The 21,523-nt window shown below is 49.3% G+C and overlaps 1 protein-coding gene and 1 long non-coding RNA gene across 3 annotated transcripts; one reads left to right on the top strand and one right to left on the bottom strand.

The window, feature by feature from the left end:
* Positions 1–4,131: 4,131 nt before the first annotated feature.
* LOC309668328 lies at positions 4,132–5,448 on the top strand. Its single transcript, XR_014268190.1, has 2 exons — positions 4,132–4,976; positions 5,348–5,448. It is a non-coding gene; the product is annotated as an uncharacterized lncRNA (long non-coding RNA).
* On the bottom strand, positions 5,007–8,861 carry SCGB1A1 (secretoglobin family 1A member 1). Of its 2 annotated transcripts, XM_082477969.1 has the most exons (3): positions 8,210–8,445; positions 5,984–6,171; positions 5,007–5,145 (listed from the first exon to the last, which is right to left on the bottom strand). In XM_082477969.1, exons 1-3 carry the CDS (start codon positions 8,262–8,264, stop codon positions 5,113–5,115), a joined length of 276 nt encoding a protein of 91 aa, XP_082334095.1. In that variant the 5' UTR covers positions 8,265–8,445; the 3' UTR covers positions 5,007–5,112. The 2 variants fall into 2 exon arrangements, 1 of the variants encoding a protein (XP_082334095.1); XR_014268184.1 differs by lacking the exon at positions 5,984–6,171 and having other exon boundaries at positions 8,210–8,861.
* Between the last annotated feature and the right edge of the window lie 12,662 nt (positions 8,862–21,523).

Below are 21,523 nucleotides of genomic sequence, written 5' to 3'. Positions count from 1 at the left end.
CTGGTGGCACAGTGGTTAAGAATCTGCCTGCCAATGCAGGGGACACGGGTTCGAGCCCTGGTCAGGGAAGATCCCACATGCTGCGGAGCAGCTAAGCCCGTGCGCCGCAACTACTGAGCCTGCACTCTACAGCCCGTGAGCCACAACTACTGAGCCTGCGTGCCCCAACTACTGAAGCCCACGTGCCTAGAGCCCATGCTCCGCGACAAGAGAAGACACCGCAATGAGAAGCCCGTGCACTGCAACGAAGAGTAGCCCCTGCTCGCCACAACTAAAGAAAGCCCGCGCACAGCAACGGAGACCCAGTGCAGCCAAAAATAAACAAATAAAAATAAATAAATAAATTTATTTAAAAAAAAAAGAAGAGTAAATGTCCCTTTGGTGGCAGACTGCGGGAGTGATATACTTTTCAAAGATCAATTTCACCCAGATTCACGGTTTCATTGACAACGTGATCACGAAAAAATGTGGTCTTTCCCCTGGGCTCCTCAGAGGTATGAATGCTAAAAAATGCTAAAAGTAATATAGTGCTAAAAATACATTTCTTGTTTTTCATCTTTTTTTTGGCTTTATTGAGATGCATTTTACATTTTTTTCTTTACACAGTTTGTGCGTAATACTTCTCAAATGCAGGAAGCTTATATTCAAACATTGGCCTCCTTGTGTTTTAGAGTTTGGCAGATTCATAGTGAAAAAGGCTGATTATATAATTATATATTTATATGATCCAGGGCTGGACACACCTTTTCTCCTCCTCCTCCTTCTTCAAATGTACAAATCATTCTTAGCTTGAGGTCTGTTCAAAAATAAGCCATGGCTTGAGTGTGGCCTGCCAGCCATAGTTTGCAGACTCGTGCTATAACGTAGGCCAGGAAAAAAAAAAAAAAGACAAAAAAGAAACCCAGTGACATACCTTCATTTCTCTAATCTCCTTCTGCTTTCTGGCAACATGCGTCACACAGATACGTGCTCTTTCTGTGGCTGTAATCAGTTCATCTTGCATTCTGCTCTTTTAAAACTAAATGTATGTTTCTGTGTGCTGACAGCTCACATTCTTTGGATTGCCTGCCTCTGCGGCTGCCTTGAGGTGGAGACTCCCTTTTATCCGAAGATACCTGTTGTATTTGCCCTAGGTAAATATTTCCCCAGTTGTGAATAGGTAATTAAAATTCTGAACCTTTTATGACCCTGGATCCTTATCTGTTTGAACAATACTTATCTAGGTGGATGGCTCACAGGAGCCCCCGGGGACTCCGCAGTGAGGAAGTGGGGGAGGAGGGGGAGGCAGGAGGCCCCCCACCAAGGCCCCACCCTCTACCAAGAATCTTCTGGAATTGCCAATCCCCCTGACCTGCTCGGGCATTTTTACAGTCACAGGCCCTCTTTTGTGGCAGACAATGAGGGAAGGGTGCAATGGCTTTACGGTTTGTGTGTGTGTGTCTGCACAAGCATGCACACACGTGTGTGTTTGGGGCAGGGTGGGTGGACATTTCTCACCGGTATCACTTCTGTTATTGGCTCAGGAAATTCCTGCGTCTGGGATCCTACTCTCTGTAGGGCAGGGGTTGGGGCCTGGGCTCTGGAATCCGGGTTGTGTGAGGAATAAACAAGAAATTGCAAAAATGCCTGCCAGCGAGTAAGCGATCAATAAAAGAAATTGTTAGTTACTTGAGACTTTAAAAATGGGGTGGATGGAGGTCAAAGGTCAGCTCCACCAGCGCCCCGTGGTCCTCTGTACCTCCGGGGCCATCGTTGTAGATTACGTTGGACTCGCCAGTGGAATTGTTTGGGAATGGAATTATTACTAATTCCAAAAGTGCTGACACATCACTGGCAGGGTTCAGCGGGCAGCAACTTTGTGTGACTGCCCTTGTTTTTCCTCAGAATTCTGATGAAAAAAACCCCTGAAAAATCAAATTAAAGCAATCAAAGATGATAAAAGATCCCTAGAAAGGAACTGTGCTTCATCATCTGTCCCGCGGAGTGAGCCGGGCTGTGTGGAGCGGCGGGGCTCAGAAGCTCCAGGGCTCAGAAGCTCCAGGGCCGGACCAGCGCGTCCGCTCCGGGACACCTTGGTCGACACTGCCCCCCAGTGGCCTCGGCGGCACCGGCTGCCGAGGGCGGGGAAGGCGCGTCCCCGTGGGACCACGTTGCTTCTTGGAAAAATCCGGACGGAAGAGGTTTCTCTCTCTCTTCAGACCTCTCCTTGCGTGCTCTCTGCTTATGCCCTCTCCATTCCCGCTTCCCCTGTGCGTGTCCTCCACTTTCATTCAATTGCTGGGGATGGTGTGGCCTGGACAGATACCATTTGCCACAGGGATGGGGGATGTTTGGGGGATATTTATATCCACATGGGACCCATCTTTAGGACGAGTTCTAGCCTTTGCCCATTTTGCTCTAGGGCGAATCCCCCCCTCCCCCGCACCAGGAGGCATGTGGGATCTTAGTTCCCCCTAAGGGGATGGAACTAAGGGATGGGACCCGCACCCCTTCATTGGAAGCGCAGAGTCTTAACCACTGGACCTCCAGGGAAGTCCCTAGGGGGAATTTTTACAGCAATCATCAATAGGTTTTGAGCAGCTTATGCTGTGTGGCCTGTGCAAAGGCCCTGAGGTAGGAAGGGGCTTGGTGGCTTGGTTCTTAAAAAAACTAAAGGCCAGAGGGATGGAGTGCAGAGATGGAATGAGCAGTGGGGAGGAGGGTGGGAGATGAGAGCCAGCGATGAGCACCTGCATTTGGAGTTATGAGAAGAGTGCTGGGAAGCTGTGAAGGGCTTTACTTGGTTGGGGTGGGGGAAGTGGCCCAGGAAGGGGGTTTTCATTTGATAAAAACTGCTTTGGCCTCAGTGTGGAGTGTGGACGGCAGGGGCGCTAGAGTGTGAGCTGGGAGCCAGTTAGGAAGCTCCCCTCCCCCGGGTTGTGCGGCGGAAGCATGGGTGGTGTGGCCCAGGGGGGCTCTGTGGACATGGAGACAGTTCCCAGAGGTGCTTTGGAGGTAACCTGCTTGGCTGGACGTGACAGTGCTGGAGAGGGAAGGGCCGGGGATGCCCCTTGGACTTCAGGCCAGAGCAACTGGGAGGCTAGGGATAGAATTTACAGAGATTGGAAAGAGATGGGGGTGGGGTGGGGTGGGGGGAATCAGACTTCTGTTGGACAAGAGGAGTTTGAGATGTTGGGTAGACGGTAGGATATAAGGGGAAGAGGTCTGGGCTGTTTTGGTGGCAGGTGATAGAAACCTGGAGGTAAAGTTCTTTCTTTCCTTTTTTATTTTTACTTTCGCTGCACCACACAGCTTGCAAGATCTCAGTTCCCCAACAGGGGTTGAACCTGGGCCCTGTCAGTGAAAGCCCAGAATCCTAACCACTAGGCCACCAGGGAACTCCCTTTAGAAGGTTCTGAATTTTCTCCTGGGGTCCAAGGGCAGGGCTCAGTGGGGTCTCAAGAAAGGCAGGGGCTCGGGAAGAAGCCCAGGCAGCCTCCCCTCTTCCCTCTTGCTTCACCCTCTGCCTGCAATGCTCTGTCCGCCTCCCCCCATCTCATTGAATTCCTCCCATCCCTGCTCAGACCCTGAGCAGGGGGGCTCCCGGGCTGGCCTGTCCATGCTACTCTTGCTCGCGTCACTCCCTGTATTTCTTTTATGCTTTTATCAGAGTTCTGTCTATCTGTCTATCTGTTTGCTTGTTGATTTGCAGGGCGCTGACCATCTTCCCTGCTAGATTGCCAGCTCCCTGAGGGCAGAGGCCAGTGTTTTCTTCACTCTGCTCTACTTGGGCCTCAGTGTGGTTCTGGCGCTGAGCAAGGGCTTCATGCATATTTGTTGGGTTACGAAATCTGCTCCCAGGTTCCTCAGAGCGCCCAGCACCACTATGAACACATCGCGAGTGCTGGTAAATACCCAGGGATTGATTTCACGCCTGAAGACTCCTTCGCCACAAGAAAAAAAGTGGGTGGCGTGAAAGTTGGCTGGGAGGGGACTCAGGGAACGGCGGGAGGCGGGGGCAGGTCCGAGAGGGGCTTCGGGGTCGAACAAGAGCATCATTGCCAGTGGACGGCAGTAATTAGGTGCCGACCAGCCTGGTCCCGACCCACCCCCCACCCCCACCCCCCAGCCTCCTCTTCCGGGCAGAGACTGACGTGAATGGACAGTTTGACACGTAGGCCTCTGCAATTTCAGCCTGGAAATAGGATGTCCTAACAACGATGACTGATAAAGGATCTAGAAAATGCATGAGTAGAGGGTTTTTGCTTTAAAAAATAGTTTGACAAATAATTTCATGTAGCAAATATGAAGTGAGCGAAACAACCTGCCTTCTCTGGGGACGCCCCTCAGAGTCTACTGCTCCTTGAAATCACCCCCAAGGACCCTGGATCCCTAATCAAGGAATCGAGTCTGTTCCTCCCTCCAGCCTTTGTTTCCTAAGTTTCTTAGGAATCTGATCCTTCTGTAGGTGGAGGGCGTCGTCGTGTGCTGGGTGTGATTTGCAGGACTGTCACAGGGCCACTCAGCCCCTCATAGCGCCCTACTGCTCTGTCAAAATGCTTGAAACGTCCACCATTTATCTTTGGGAGACAGAACTCTCTGGAAAGCTCCATCTTTGTTTGCAGGCATGTCTGGGTAGCATAATCACCTGAAATATTTCTTTTTCCACCCAAGAGTGGGATCCCAAAGGGTCTGGAAGAAACAGAACACTTAATTTCATTATGAAATGGGTGTTAGGGGGGTCAGCCTGAGGTCAGCTGCCACCCTGTCTAACCTCCCCCCGCCTTCCCCCATAGGTCAAGTTTGAGCAAGGCTCTGGGAACGTTTCCAGGCCAGCTCTCTGCCCATGGAAGGGAGTATGTGCTAGATGCCGGTCTGGCCACCTGTGGACTGGAAGTGAGACAGGGCCTGGGCCCCTTGGGGATGTGTTTCCATGGCCACTGCTTTTTTTTTCTCTAAACCTACCCCAGCAACGGGACACCTTCTCACTCTAGCAGGTGAATAAAAAAGAGATGGGGACACAGAGATGTGATGCTTGTACTTCACTGCAGGCAGGGCTGGTGGGGATGGAGTGAAGAAAACATCCGGGGAGTGGCGGGGCCTCGGCAGGTGGAGATCTTCAGCTTCTAAATCCTAAGCACAGTGTGGGCTCTTGATTATTTTGTCCTAAAGCAAACAAACAAAAAACCCAATACAACAGTGAATGAACGTCAAAGCCAGACCCAGAAACTTTAATGTCACCTAAGAGGTTCGGTATTTCTGGGAGGAGCTAAGCTTAGACTATTTCTCAGAAGCTTCTTTATTTTTATTTTCTTATTTTATTTATTTATTTATTTATTTTTTTACTTTTTGGCCGCACGGCATGCAGGATCTTAGTTCCCTGACCAGGGATCGAACCCACACCCCCTGCAGTGAAAACGCCGAGTCTTAACCACTGGGCCGCCAGGGAAGTCCCTCAGAAGCTTCTTTTTTTTTTTTTTTTTTTTTTTTTAAAGTGTGGGGAACTCCTCCTAAGAGTGGGCTCTTAAGAGTGGTTTTTTTTTTTAAAATAAATAAATTAATTAATTTATTTTTGGCTGTGTTGGGTCTTCGTTTCTGTGCGAGGGCTTTCTCTAGTTGCGGCAAGCGGGGGCCACTCTTCATCGCGGTGCGCGGGCCTCTCACTATCGCGGCCTCTCTTGTTGCGGAGCACAGGCTCCAGACGCGCAGGCTCAGTAATTGTGGCTCACGGGCCCAGCTGCTCCGCGGCATGTGGGATCTTCCCAGACCAGGGCTCGAACCCGTGTCCCCTGCATTAGCAGGCAGATTCTCAACGGCTGCGCCACCAGGGAAGCCCAGAAGCTTCTTTAAAAAAGGTAAGATGGCTGTGCCTGCTTCCCTGGGGACATTTGCACTGTGACTCTCCTCTCTGGATTAGAAAAGGGTCCCCAAAGGGAGGTGACACTGCAGCTGAGGGATGTGGGAAATGCCCCGCTGGGTAGTGAGAGTGGAGGGAGCCGTGTACCATGAGCTTTATCACGCTGTCCTTGGCCTTCTGGGGGAGGGTGTCCACCAGCATCTTCAACTGGGCCCCTGCATTTTTCATGTCTTCCTCAGGGCTGAAGGGTTCAAGGGCAGCCTCATAGCTGGAAAGCGTGCCCATGAAGAGGTTTTCAATGACGTGTAGAAAGTTCAGGCAGACCTCTGTAGATGCTGGAGCACAGAAAAGAGAGAGCGCGTGTATCCAGGCCCTTGTCTACACTGGCCAGCTTCCTGCCTGGGCCTGGCCCAGATGCACATAGCTGGGCCTGTCAGCAAGAGATAGCGGCCCTTTCATCGACGGCCTTGAATTTGAGACCTGGTGGCGCTCCAAGCAGTTGACTCTTCGACGCCATGTGGATGCCTTCTGGGTTGCGGCCAGCTTTCCGTGGCTTGCCTGAGCCTCCCTTGTACTTCCTGGGTTGCGGTGGGCAAGGTGCTACTGGCTCTTTCTGATAGAGTTCTAGGCAGGGCACTGAGAAAAGAAGCTGCTGATCTGATTTGTTTGGTGTGCCGTGCGGCGGCTGGGAAGAGGCCGTCGAGGGTTTTGGCTCCCACCAGAAATATGCCTCTTACCGATGGTTAGTGATGGTCTGAGCCACACGTGACAAAGTCAGGCTCTGGCAGGAAGAGGCACTTGTACCAGCCAAGCATGAGCCCCCGAGCCTGGCCCAGAAGAGGAATCCGCTGTGGGCGCCAGGCCTTGTGGTCTCATCCACACACAGACACACCTCTGCGTCTATTCCTGGCCCTGCCGTGTTCCCTTCGTGTTCCCTTCGCCAGAGTTCTCCCTCCCCCGCCTCCGGTTGTGCTCCTTTTTAGGTCCCTGCCCCCAGGAATGTGGGGAGAGTCACCATCCCCTACTCTCCCTGCTTGCCCGTTTTCCTACTGAGTCTCAAATCCCCATCCTTGAATTTGCTGCCTTGTGTGCAAACTCCCTTGCCTGGCCTCCAGGGCCCCACTCAAAGTGGCCACTCCAAGTCAGGCCCTCTCCAGAACTTAGATCCCTGCTTTACAACTTACTATGTCATCAGCCAAGTTACTTTATCTTTCTTTAGCTCAGTTTTCTCATCTGTAAAATGGGGATAATGTCCCCACTTCATAGGGTGGTTGTGAACGGGGTTCAGCACGGTGATGGGCACATTGTAAGTGTTAAATAAATGTTAGACCTTATTACTGGTATTATTATATGTGCACACACAGGAACATACCAACACATCCCAGCCCCACCTCCTAACATATTTCAGTCCTGTCTTGCTGAGCAACCCTCCTCTGTACCTGGCATTGAGATCTTCTAATTAACATACGTTTCAGTCCAAATGATGTTATTTCCCCTTTGAAATAGACATCTCTGCACCATAGTTGTTCCCACTGCCTCTTGGTCTTGATTTTCTAACTAACTCCCCCACCTCGCCAAGGTCATAAAACTTATCTCCATGGTTGTCAAGAAACTTTGAAAGTGAACTAACAGGAATTTGTTTAAAATTTGTTGTTGTAGAAGAGGCTGATACAGAGTAAAAAACAGTTCAGTAACCCAGCTCCCAAGAGATCAGGGGGTTTCCGGGGAGGTGTGGTTCACCCCCCACCCCATTCCTTTCCTCTTAGTGACAGCTGCAACTCTTCAGAGACTCCTAACCCTTTTTTTGCAGAGGATAGAAAATGTTTAGAAATCTCCATTCTGAGTTGGCAGCTTCCCAAAGGGAAGAGCCCTTTCTAGAATATTCCTCTCTGCCCAGAATGGGAGACCTTCCTTGGGTTGGGTTTCTTTGGAACCCATGAGGCTCCTTCCAGCCCCTCTGGCTGCCAGAGTGGTGTGTTGACCCCAAATCTGGAGGCAGCACCCAGGTCTCTTGGCATCTCGGGGTCTGTCCAGGCCTGGGCTTTGAGAAGCTTGTTTGTTACTCTTATTCTGCTGGTCATTGCATCTAGGTGGGATATTCTCCATCCCTCCCTCCAGTCTGTTCCATTCCCTGCACTTCTGAGGTTGTTGGATATGGAAGATGGGGTCCTTTTCAGGTTTCCCCACAGCCTCGGGGCTCTCCCCAAGTTCCCAAGATGAGCTTGCTTGCTAGACCCAGCTTCCTGGCTGGGAGTCAGCTTTCCCAGCTGCTCCCGGCAGCTAAACAGAGGGCACGGACAGCCGTCCCCTCTCCCGAGCAGAACTGGGAGAGTTCTTGAGCTCGGCTTGGGGCAGAGGGCTCTGGACACTCACCAGGGCTGCAGAAGAGAGTCAGGGTGACCAGGGTGAGGGCAATGGCGAGCTTCATGGTGGGAGGGAGGCTGGTGAGGGAGGCTCTGTCCCTGTCTCTGAATCTGGTGGTCTTGTGGGAGATGTGCCCAACCGGGTATCTTCTTATATGCTCCTGGAGCGGGGAGGGCAGGGCGAGGGCTCCACTTATGGGACCACACTGTTTACATGGGCATCAGCTCGGTGGAAAAAGTAAACATTCTCCTTTCTCAACCCAGACCCAGAAACCATGGGGTTTCTGTCCCCATGGAAACTGAGCTCACACAATAGGCCATTTGGGAGGGGGGAACCCGGGGTCCAGTGTGGAGGCAGCAAGGGTTCCCAAGTCAGAGGGTCTGGAGAGCTGGCCGCCTGTGCCACTCTCTTTGAACCTGAGCACTGGGCAGTCCAGATCGACAGACAGAAGCAATTGTAGAGCCCACCTGGGCCCATCACCCTGGGAGAAACTGAGGCTTAAGGCCCCATAGCAGTGGCAGCAACAGAACTAGGACTCGGGACTCCTGATACTTCAGTGGGCTCCTCTCCAAGGAAATGGCTGGACCTTAAGCTTCCAGGGTCCCACGGTCCAGAGCATCTCGTGGTCAGACTTGGGGGAGACCCTGGACTGAAGCACGTTGACAGGTGAAGGAGTCCCAAGCCCCAGGTCAGGCTGGAGGACGCGCTGCACCAGCTGGGTCTGGAGTCCTGCCGTCCTGACGGCAAATCCACGGGCACTTTGGGCCTTATTGCACTTGACCTCTTAATGGCCTTGACCCTCTTGCCGTTTCCTTCTTGGACTGTTCTCTCGCCTGCGCTCCCACGACTCAGTCCTTTCCTGTTTTCCTCCCTGACCGACCTTCTTGTTCTTTAGACGTTGATTCTTCACTGACTTAGCTTACGTAGTGGTGGTTCCAGGCTGTGGCCGTGGCCCCTTCTGGCCTCCTGATGCTACGTCAGAGGCTGCCTGCTTCTCTCTCCAGTGCCCGTGCCTTAGAACACAGGCCTGCCCGGGTCAAAGTCACCTCCTAAACGGCCTTCTGCCTCCTAACTCGTCCTCCTTGGCCATCCTGGGAAAGGCCACCAGAATGACCTTCCTAAAGCCTGCTGGTCACATCCTCCGCCTTCTTAAAGCCCTTTTAAAGCTTCCTTGGGCGGATGGGATAAAATTCAAGTGTGATTTATTACAAGGCCCTCGTCCACTGGCCTTTGCTTACCATTTCAGCCTTATTCCTCTGCTCACCTGCGTGGGGATCTAACCCTATCTTAGTATTTGCCGATTTGGGAACATGCCTCGTTTTTCTTCATGCCTTTTTACCTTTGTACAAGCTGTGCCTCGTGCCTGGAACACGCATCTGCCTTGTCTCTTCCAAATCCTATCTGTACTTCAAGATTCAATCAAATGTTCATTCATTCATTCATTCAATAAGTGCTGACCACCTGCTAGGAGTTTCAGGCCCTGTGCTAGGAGTTAGGCGTTGGCTTAGACATGAAGCAGCCCTGCTTTGGAGCCCCTTCAAGACGAAATTGCTGCTGGGCTTCGAGGAGTGAGGTCAGCAGAGAGCAGCCAGTGACCAGTCCCAGGGGGTCTGCCCAGTCCCCGGGGGTCTGCTGCAGCCGCAGGGAGCTACCTTGCTCAAGGTCACATCCTCCCCGGGGCGCTCGCACCTGGTGACCAAGCAAGAAGGGCACTTCTGTGCCGTGCAGGACAGCTCCAGCAGGTGATCCTTTTACTCCAGAGCGCTGTGCCTGGCTGGCCAAGTCTTTGTTGGGCCTGCGTGTCCTGCAGGCTGGTTTTCCCCTCTGCCCCGCCCAGATTCCGCCCATTTCCCTTCACAGTTATTGATCCCTAGTAATAATCTTGTACCCCAGACTCCAACTCAGCATCTTCTGTCAGGACAACGTCAACCCACAACAGGGATGCAGGAATGAACCAGGCGGGCCCAGGTCCCCACTGCTGTGGAACTTCACTCTGGTGGGGAGACAGACAAGCAGATGGTGAAACAAATGAAACACTCGCAGGTGTGCTAAGCACTAGGGGAGAACGAAGCGGGGACCCTATGGTGGAAAAGGAGAGTGAGACTACTTAGTGGAGGGATGGGGCGGTCCTCTCTGAGCAGGTGACTCGGTGCCGAGATCTACAGGGGAGGGGCCTGGGCAGAGGGGGTGCCCAGCACTGAGGCCCTCAGGTGGGAAGGACCTGGGCTTGTCCGGAGCACTGAGGGGCATTGTGCCTGGAGTGGGGAGTGGGGACCAGATCCCGAAGGGCCTCCAATTAAGTTCTTTATGCTCTGGAAGGGGTTTCCTTTTTCATTGCTTTAAAAAAATTGTGTTAAAATGCACATAACATAAAATTTACCATCTGAGCCGTTTTTAAGTGTCCTGCTCAGTGGTATTAAATACTTTCACATTGATGGGCACCCATCACCACCATCCACCCCCATAACTCTTTTCATCTTGTAAAACGGAAACTCTACACCTGCTAAATAGCAACTCCCCACCCCGCTTCCTGCAGCCCCTGGCAACCACCGTTCTACTGTCCATCTCTATGATTTTGACAAGTCTAAGTACCTTATAAAAGTGGAATCATGCCATAATTGTCTTTTTGTGACTGGCTTATTTCACTCAGCATAATGTCCTCAAGGTTCATCCATGTAGCATATTGCAGAATTCTTTCCTCTTTGAGGCAGAATAAGATTCCATTTTATGTCTAGATCACATTTTTTTTATCCATTCATCCGTCGATGGACACTAGGGTTGTGTCTGCATTTTAGCTATCGTGAATAATGCTGCTGTGAACAGGGGTGTACAGTCTGGAAGGTGTTAATAGGGAGTGACGGGGTCTGATTTCCCTTTTGGTGAGATGTCGCTGACTACTGCTCTGAGGGGAAAGGATGAGGTGGGGTGGGAGTGACTGAGCGGCTCAGAAGGGATAGTGGGTTTGGACCAGCTGATGGCAGTGGGGTGAGGATGTGAGAGACCCAGGGACAGGCTTGACGTTGGATAGAATAAGACGGGTGGGGGAGGGAAGCATCAGGCTGGGGCAGCCAGGGGCCTGGGGTGCTATTTCCTGACCTAGAAAAGACTCCGGAGGAATAGGATGGGGGTGGGATCAGAGCGAAGTGTTCTCCAACCTGCGGTGCCCGTCAGCCATCACTCTCACTGTCAGCCTCTGCGTCCCTCTGTTTTGTGCTTTAACTTTGCAATTCTTTACTTGTTCTAACCTCTTACATAATGTTTGCTAAACAGGAGTCCGTGTGGCATTAATCGATGAATGTGAGAGTTGGAGGCTCAGAGCCGCCTTAACACGGTTAAAAGCACAGGTTCTGAAGTTGCCATTGTGTGGACTCATGGAGTAAATTACTGTGTAGCTGAAAGATCAGGAGAGGAAGGTCTTCTGAACTGATCATGAAACGATCTCCGAGGCAGGCTGCAAAGGGGGAAAACAAGCAAACAAACAAACAGACAAACAGGGGACTTCCCTGGTGGTTCAGTGGTTAAGAATCCGCCTGCCAGTGCAGGGGATACGGGTTGAAGTCCTGGTCCGAGAAGATCGCAACTAAGCCCGTGTGCCACAACTACTGAGCCCGCGTGCCACAACTACTGACACCCGTGCACCTAGAGCCTGTGCTCCACAACCAGAGAAGCCACCACTCGCTGCAACTAGAGAAAGCCTGCGCACAGCAACAAAGACCCAACACAGCCAAAAATAAAATAAACAAATAAATAAATTTATAAAGAAAGCAGACAAACAAAAACAAAGTGGAACAGAGTAAAAAACAGAATATAAGAGCAGAAGAATCCACATATGTAATTGTTTGTCTCTGCAGAAGACATTTCTGGAAGTGGATGGTGCCGGCTGCTTCCACAAGGTGCATGCAGGGGACCCAGAGAAGGAGACTTCACTGTAACGCACTTTGGTGCCCTTTGAATCAGGAATTATATAAAAATATTATCGATAAAAAAGGAAGAACGGGTCTGACACTTGCTGCAACATGGATGAACCTCGAGGACCCAGAGCTAAGCGAAATAAGCCAGTTACGGAAGGACACACGCTGTGTGAGTCCATTCATACGAGGTACCGAGGGTAGTCGGATGCACAGAGAGAGACAGAAGAATGTTGGGTGCCAGGGGCTGGGGGGAAGGGGACGGAGAGTTATTTTTGTTTAATGGGGACAGAGTCTCAGTTTGGGATGATAAAAAGTCCTGGAGGTGGATGGTGGTGATGATTGCACAACAATGTGAATGTGCTTGATTCTACTGAAGTATATACGCTAACAAATGGTTGAGACAGTAAATTTCATGTTGTATGTGTTTTGCCATAATTAAAAAATAATAATAATAAAAAGGAGAGAACAGCTCAGACAATGAGCCTGTCTGAGTTGAATCCCAGGCGCATCGCTTACCAGTTGTACTCTCTTGGGCAAAGTACTTCACTCCTCTCTGCCTCGATTTCCTTGTCTGGATGATGAGCATAATAATATTATCTATTGCATCTGGCCATGAGGATTAAACTTGGGTGATGCACGTTAAGGGGTGCCTGGCATGGAGAAAGTGCTCAGTGAATGTTGGCGAGTATCATACTGGCGTGTCTCCACGTTGAAGGCACAAGAGGAAGTCCTTTCAATTGTGAATTTCCTGGGCTTCCCTGGTGGTGCTGTGGTTAGGAATCCGCCTGCCAATGCAGGGGACATGGGTTCGAGCCCTGGTCCAGGAAGATCCCACATGCTGCGGAGCAGCAAAGCCTGTGCGCCACAACTACTGAACCTGTGCTTTAGAGGCTGCAAGCCACAACTACTGAGACTGCACGCCACAACTACTGAAGCCCGCATGCCTAGCTCTGCAACAAGAGAAGCCACCTCAGTGAGAAGCCTGCGTACCGCAATGAAGAGTAGCCCCTGCTCACCACAACTAGAGAAAGCCCGTGCTCAGCAACGAAGACCCAACGCAGACAAAAATAAATAAAATAAAATAAAATAAATAAATAAATAAAAGAAAAAAAAAGAAAATGCATGGTATTAAAAAATTTTTTTTTGAGTTTCCTTGTTCAAATGCACACACGTGACTCTGGGGGACGCAGAGGATCTTGGGTAAACTGCGCTGCTTTCACGCTGGGCCTGGGCCCCCAGGATGAGGGTTTCCTTTGTTCCTACTACACTGCTGTGTCCGTCACATACACCTGTGGGCTTAGCTGACTCCCACGTTCCTGACCTGACCCCAGGGCAGGGCTTGATAGGCAAGGTTACATGAGCAAAGAGTAGTTCTGAGGTCCCCCGGTAGGTAAGCCACGTAAAGAGGCTTAGTTCCCTCTTATCCTCATCCTTGAGCCATAGAACTAGGGTGTCTCCATGAAGCCTCCCCCCAGCTGGCTGTCAGACAGGGAGGGCCTTCTGGACACATGGCCTGTCTCCTTAGTGACACCGCCCAGGGGCTGTGCAGAGAAGGGCCCTATGAGTGTCATCAAGGCAGTTCATCAGGTCAAAAACCTTCAGTCTTCGTGAAAAACCTTGATCTAATCCCTCCAGAGCGGTCCGTGTGCCGTTCTCCGGGGCTGTGTCGTGGGGAATCGTGAATGTACTGGTGTCGCTCCTGCTCCTCTCTCTGGATACTCCGTTCCTGGTTCCAAGTGTCCCAAGACGGGCTCGTCCATCCTGGCCCTTGGTGGGATGGGGGGGAGGGGCATTTCTCTCCCCCGCCCGGGAGCCTGCAGAACAGCTGCTTCTCTGCCTTGTCCTGTGGGCAGTTAGGCAAAAAGGGTCAGTCAAGGCTCAGAGCCCAGAGCTTCTTAGACCCTAACAACTGCTCCTCAAATCCTTAAACACCCCCGCACTGCGAATTCCAGGCCAGAACCTGCAGCCCACCGTAGCACATGGTGAGAGCCAATTCTGGCCGCATGTGGGCAATCACCTGGTCACTGTGCAAAGACAAACTGTCTGCAGGAAGACAAGACTCTTGGTTATTAGCACCATGGGTGTGGCAGTGAGTTGGCACAGTTCCTGCTGGGTCCCCCTAGCAAAGACTGCACCCTGTGTTGCCTGGGCCTGGCTCTGGAGCTTCAGGGAGAGGGCCTGGCCACAGCTAGGGCAGTGGCCAAGGAGCCTGCCCTGGGTGCAACCTTCCCTGGGCTCCAGCTCAGAGGGTGAGAGCACCTTGTGCCTGATTCCAGCCTCCACTGGGGCCCGAGGGTGGGAGGGACCCAGGGGATCTGGAAGCCCTGCTTGGGGATCTGGATTTTAAGGTATGCTGGTCCCTCTCCCCTGCATGCGGCATGTGTGTGTGTGCACACGTGGCTGCCAGGTTGGTGAGCTCTGTTCAGTGCCCCCTTGGGGAGCCTGCCCATGTCCCCACTTAGAGGTCCGGTAGGGATGGTGCTGGGAAGGCCTAGGCCAGAAGTGGCCAAGGGAACGTATTGACTGTGACCTGCTGTTCGCCCCTGGGCTTGGTGCTTGGGGTAGACTCTGAGCCAGAAGCTGGGGTGCAGCCTGGGCTGGCATCTGGCCTATTGCAAGTCCCAGCCTGGCCCAGAAAACAGGTTGGAGGCTGTGGGAGGGCCATGCTCATCCTATCCATCCGGCTGGGCCACCAGACTGGGACTGGTCAGGCCATAGGCTCATGGGGTCAGCTCATGGGGCAAGCTGTAGAATGTTCGGCCTCCTCCCTCCACCCTGGGCTTCTGGCTCCATGCCCGTTCAGGAAACAGCCCCTGAGCAGAGCGGAATTTCCCTTGTGGTTTTGCTTCATTCTCTTCTGCCTCAGTGGCTCCTGGGGATGGCCCCTGCTTTGACCCAGCCCTACCAGGAGGGGTCTGGCAACTTCTGGACATTCCAGCCAGAATGAACAAAACTCCACTGGCCATGATGCTTAGGGCCTGTGAGCTTTCAGAACACCTAAAAAATTGTCATGTATCTGTTGGATTCCAAGTATAAAAAGAAAATCAAAATTGTAATTAATGTATATTTATCTAGGTAACATTATTTCCACTAGCTTACTGGGACTCTGTTCAACTATGATATAGTTATATGTGGATGCAGTAAACTTTAAGTTGTATGAACCCAATGCATAATCCAGTCTTAGGATCAGAATTATTAAATTTATACAAGCCTCTTTCAAAAGTTTATTTATTGTGGCCAATATTGTGGCCAATATTTATTTATTGTGGCCAATATGCCAAAATTATATTTATTGTGGGAAGCGTATATATTTTAATGTGTTTGATATGATATGGGATAGAAACATCAAAACTAATAGGGCCTCACAATATCTGCAGCTGTGGCCATAGCAGAACACAGCCACCATCCGAAAAGGCAGGGAGGGACCAGAGAGAAGAAATACCCCAGCTTCTCTCTTGTCCTGTCCTCTGATCTATAGCCAGAGCCTTCCATTGGCCTAACCAACTGGCATCAACCAGCAAGGAAGCCCCGGTTTTGTGGCCCTTAGAGGTCAGCCTCCAGGGACATAGAGTAGATCATGGAAAGGTGGAGAATGAATGGGGGGAGGGGGTGAGTGTCAAATATAAGAAAAGCAGCCTTGGGACTTCTCTGGGGGACCAGTGGTTAAGAATCCATGCTTCCAATGCAGGGGGCTTGGGTTCGATCCCTGGTCAGGTAACTAAGATCCTGCATGCCACGCGGTGTGGCAAAAAAAAAAAGAAAAAAGAAAGAAAGAAAAACTAGCCCATAATTGTATCATTCTACATACGCAGCTCTGGATCTCACTTTTCCCACTTAATATATGTCTTGGATATCTTTCAAAACCTCGGCACTTACAGATTTTGATTTTTTTCATGCTGCAGAATATGCATTTGCAGGATGTAATAAAATTTGTTACCAGTAACTTTTTGATGAACACTTGTATTGTTTCCAGTTTTTCTGCCATTATAAACCACTCGACAACTACATACCTCTTTCTGCCCAACGCCTGGATTTAGATGTGCTTCTCTCCCCACTGCTATTGACGTTCTCTGCGGAGGGGTTGGTGGTGGTGAATGACGGGGCTGGGGAGGTGGGAGTGGGAGGGTGTCGGGGTGGGTGGGGAATGGGGGATCTGATTTGTGCAGGGATCTTGATCACCTTCCCAGGGGCAAGTTGTCCCTCAACCCGCAGAAGAGGGCAGTAGCCAGCCGAGATGCTCACGTGGGCCGCCGAGCGCCATCCTGTGAGCGCGTAACCCATCCATCAATTGCGGGTTGTACCCAGGTATAAAGTGACCTGGCTTTTGCTGTTTCTGGAGTTTCAGGGAGGGGTGGGGTGTGGCAGGCTTCAACCCGCTGAGGATCTGAGACTTTTCTTGGCTCCCCAGCCAGGCAGGCTCCTGGAGCTGAAACTTGGGGGGGCGGGAGGGTGGAGCGGGGCTGGGAGCTGGGGATGGGCCTTCCTGAGACCGGGGGCCTGGCAGAACCAGCAGGTTCTTGGCTCTGGGGGCAGCTGCCTCCAAGGGTGGGGACAATAAAGGTGATGGAAGGCCCTGTTCTGCAGGGTGCAAACTGGTTTCCCCTCCGTTTTACTGGCAGCTCTGGGGATTTGGGCAGCAGATTTGGGTTGACAGCATGTGACACGATTCACTTCCTGACCCTTCGCAGGGAGCTTGTGCACTTGATTGCTGAATTCTGCAGGCTCTTTGTTCAGCAGTGAGTCACCAGGTCCTGCCCTCCACGTCTGTCCTGCTCTGAGCTTCTGCCCACTATGGACTTGGCAGGTCACTGCCAAGGTCCCTCTGCCCAGCGCCTGACGGCCCTGCCCTCAGCCGTCAGGGGGGACATAAGCCCACGTGGTCAGCAGACGGGGGTCAGGGACGAGCTCTGCTGCTGGCTGGCCGAGAGGCTCTGCAGGGCTGCGGTGGTCCCACACGCACAGGGAGGGGGAGAGAAGACCACCACGGGCTCCTTCAGGCTCTTAGTCTGAGACCCAGCGATGTCTCGCCCAGAGGAGCCTGGTGAGTCCCTGGCCTGCGTCCTCCACCCACGGCCTACACTATCCCCGCTGGGACCCACATCACTTTCCGTCCATCAGGGTGATGCAGCGTCCTCAAACACAGGTGTTCACAAAACGAACTAGAACTTTATTTATCATCTATCTCTATTTTTATAACTAAAATAGTTACAGTTTATATTTATATATTTTATATGTAATGTATTTTATCACATATACATATAAACATACCTAATACATACAATAATAATATATAATATTTATATGATAACTAAAATAACGAAAATAAAATGTAATTTCAGTCTCAAGCCTTCAATCTGCTAAGGGGGGTGGAAACTTAGTCTCGGCCCCCTTGGGGCTTCTCCTGTCCAGAGCTGTGCCTAACTTCCAGGGGGGCTTGTTCAGAACCAAGGCTTTGGTGGGGTTTGTGTGGTGAGAGCGTCTGGTGCTTGATGTCACCGGTCACCAGCTCATCTCTTGTTGCTGGCCATCAGCCTGTGCAGGCCTCCAGTTCACGGGCTTTCTCTGCCACCTCGGGGCCACTCCTGGGGGCACAGAATCCCACAGCTGCTCCCACGTGGTGCGGGGCTGGGAGATTCTGCTGTGACACCACCTAAGATGTTATCACACATCCGTTTCTTCTTTGGGGGTTTCTGCTCTCTGCTATCATATTCTTCAGACCCATCTGAGGACTTTGCCATCTCACTAAGGCTTGGTCTCTCTGGTGGCTTACCTGGTGGATTTGATAACCAGAGAGGATCCGTTTTTAACGCCTCCCTACTGTAGGCAACAAAACTTATTCTCATTAACAACTGTGAAATGAAATGAAGAAAAGAAATGAAATGCAGACAGTGATCACTGATTTATTTATCTGTCAAGATCATTTTCTTTTATTGAAATACACACACTCTGCTGGCAAATATAAATATCAGAGCACACAAATATTCACACATTAAAACACAGCTATTCAGCACTACTTACAATAGCCAAGCAACCTAAATGTCCATCGACAGATGAATGGATAAAGAAGATGTGGTACATATACACAACAGAATATTACTTAGCCATAAAAAAGAATGAAACAATGCCATTTGCAGCAACATGGACTAACCTAGAGATTATCATACTAAGTGGAGAAAGTCAGAAAGAGAAAGACAAATACCACAGGATATCACTTACATGTGGAATCTAAAATATGACACAAATGAACTTATTTATGAAACAGAAACAGACTCACAGACATAGAAAACAAACTTATGGGGACTTCCCTTGTGGCCCAGTGGTAAAGAATCCACCTTCCAATGCAGGGGACGCAGGTTTGATCCCTGATCGGGGAACTAAGATCCCACATGCTGAGGGGCAACTAAACACACATGCCACAACTACTGAGCCTGCACGCCTCAAGTAGAGAGCCCGTGTGCCGCAAACCACAGAGCCCGCGCGCCACAATTACAGAGAGGAAAACCCGCACGCCACAACTAGAGAGAAGCCTGCGCGCCGCAACGAAAGATCCCGCATACCGCAACGAAGATCCCACGTGCCACAACTAAGACCAGATACACCCAAAAAAAAAAAAAAAAAGAAAACAAACATATGGTTACCAAAGGGAAAAGGGGTTAGGGGAGTGATAAATTAGGAGTTTGGAATTAGCAGATACAAACTACTCTATATAAAATAGATAAACAACAAGGCCCTACTGTATAGCCTAGAGAACTACATTCAATATCCTGTGATAAACTATAATGGAAAAGAATATGAAAAAGAATATATATATGTATATATCTGAATCACTTTGCTGTACACCAAAAACTAACACAACATTGTAAATCAACTATACTCTAATAAAAAAAAAAAACCCCACAAAAAAACAAAAGCACAGCTATTTATTCAATAGTTTGTATATTTACCTAATGAATTCTGATCCTTTGGTTATAATCTGCTACATTAATATCTTATGTAAATAATTATCCAATTAAAATTCAGCCAGAAGTAAAGTTTTATAAAACTGAAATATGTACCTGCAAAAGGTAAAATTAGGCAACTACTAAATTGTACCACTGATGTACTGTTTCATTTATTTGATTTGTTCTTTAGTTTTAAAACAATCAGCAGTTGAAAAAAGAATACATTTCAACTTTAAAGAATTAAAATTCAGTCCAATATTTCATGTATGAACGAAAATGTTCACTTCCTAAACAAAAAGATTATACCTTACAGTGTTTTACTGTTTAAAATTTTAAACCCAAAGAAAAACTCAAGTGGCCTAAGATGACAGAAATGAAGCAATTCAAGTTCTCTTTCTTGCTTTTTACAAGCACAGCACTTTTGGTTGTTTACTTTGAATTTGCTGTTTGAGCACAGTAGTACGTAGCACACAGGAGTTGGAGACGAACTGAATCTGAAGCCAGCTCCAAGGATTCTGCCCCTTCACAAACTTACTCTTTTTTTTTAAGCCACTGATAAAATAATGTTTTTTATTACAACAGAATAGAGTATACAGATTTATAGCAAAACAACATAAAAAAACTAGATAAATGAAAGAAAACAAACTGTAAAATTGACTCAAGTAAACTTAAAGATATGCTAGCACAGTAACCAAAGAAATCAAAGAACCCTAAGAATCAGAAGGTCCAGTTGATTTTACAGGCAAGTTTTACTAAACTTTTAGGTAATAATAATAGTGATAGTAATAATAATGTATATTGAGCTGTATCTATGTTCCAGACAGTATGAAGTGCTTTACATAGTGAGCAAATTTAATTTTCACAGCAATCTAAGCAGATAGTCAGTGGCTTCTATGTGAAAACTTTCAACGTTGGCAAGCTTTCTACTTTGTACTTAGCCTGTTCTTTTGTTGAATAGCTTTAACCAACAATTTTCTTTTTACATACATGCAAGTATCCTCTATTATTCCCACCTATTAGCTCTAGTTCTGCCTTTTAGAGCTATATGACATAAGTGAACCTCTTCTTTCATGTGACAATCCTTTATATCCTGGAAAGCCATTATCATGTCTGCTTTCTCTTGTTTAAGAGACTTCATTTAAGATCTGTACAGAGACTTCCCTGGCAGTCCAGTGGTTAAGACACTGTGCTTCCACTGCAGGGGGTACAGGTTTGTTCCCTGGTTGGGGAACTAAGATCCTGCATGCCACGTGATGCGGCCAGAAAAGAAAACAAAAGAAACGTTTTGGGTTTCCCTGGTGGCGCAGTGGATAAGAATCTGCCTGCCAGTGCAGAGGACACAGGTTCGATCCCTGGTCCGGGAAGATCCCACATGCCATGGAGCAACTAAGCCCATGCGCCACAACTACGGAGCCTGCGCTCTAGGGCCCACGAGCCACAACTACTGAGGCCGCGTGCCACAACTATTGAAGCCTGCGCACCTAGAGCCCGTGCTCCGCAATTAAGAGGTGCGCGTGCAGCAACGAAGAGTAGCCCCTGCTCGCCACAACTAGAGAAAGCCCGTGTGCAGCGAAGACCCAACGCAGCCAAAAAAAAAAAAAAAAAAAAAGAAACGTTTTGTATAAACTATTTAATATCCATGTTTTCCCACCTTCTAGTCCTGTAGCCCTCCTAATTTCCTGCATGGATTTACAAAGATTGCTATTAGTAGTTTTGTGTTCCTGTCTTCACGACAAACTTACTCTTGACATGAACCCATTGGAGACCAACTGTATAACTGGGAGTTCTTAGAAATAATTTCCACGTAGAATACAATGCCTGTTAAAAGATAAGCAATAAACATGTGCTAATTTGGAGCTTACATATATATTATGAAAACTCTACATTACCTGTATCAGATGCTTGCAACTTGGACTTAGAAGAATATTCCAGGTAGGAGTATTTTATCACTGACATTGTTTAGAATTGCTGGTGCATGGTAATAGTATATAGACATAGAGAACGGACTTGAGGACACGGGGTGGGAGGGGGAAGCGTGATAGTATATAGACATAGAGAATGGACTTGAGGACATGGGGTGGGAGGGGGAAGCTGGGGCAAAGTGAGAGTAGCATCGACATATATACACTACCGAATGTAAAATAGTTAGCTAGTGGGGAGCAGCAGCATAGCACAGGGAGATCAGCTCGGTGCTTTGTGATGACTTAGAGGGGTGGGATAGGGAGGGTGGGAGGGAGGCTCAAGAAGGAGGGCATATGGGGACATGTGTATGCATATGGCTGATTAACTTTGTTGTACAACAGAAACTAACACAGTATTGTGAAGCAATTATACTCCAATAATGATCTATTTAAAAAAAAAAGCATATAGACTTTTAGGGAGTCTTATTATTGTTTTTAAATCCTCTTACTGCCTGCACTTGGAGGCCACTAGTCTCAGCAGGGACCACCAATCCGTGGTAATACAGGCAT

The sequence above is a fragment of the Balaenoptera physalus genome (genome assembly GCF_965194825.1).
Source record: "Balaenoptera physalus genome assembly, chromosome: 10".
Taxonomy (NCBI): Eukaryota; Metazoa; Chordata; class Mammalia; order Artiodactyla; family Balaenopteridae; genus Balaenoptera; species Balaenoptera physalus.
This window is presented reverse-complemented; position numbering and strand designations above follow the sequence as displayed.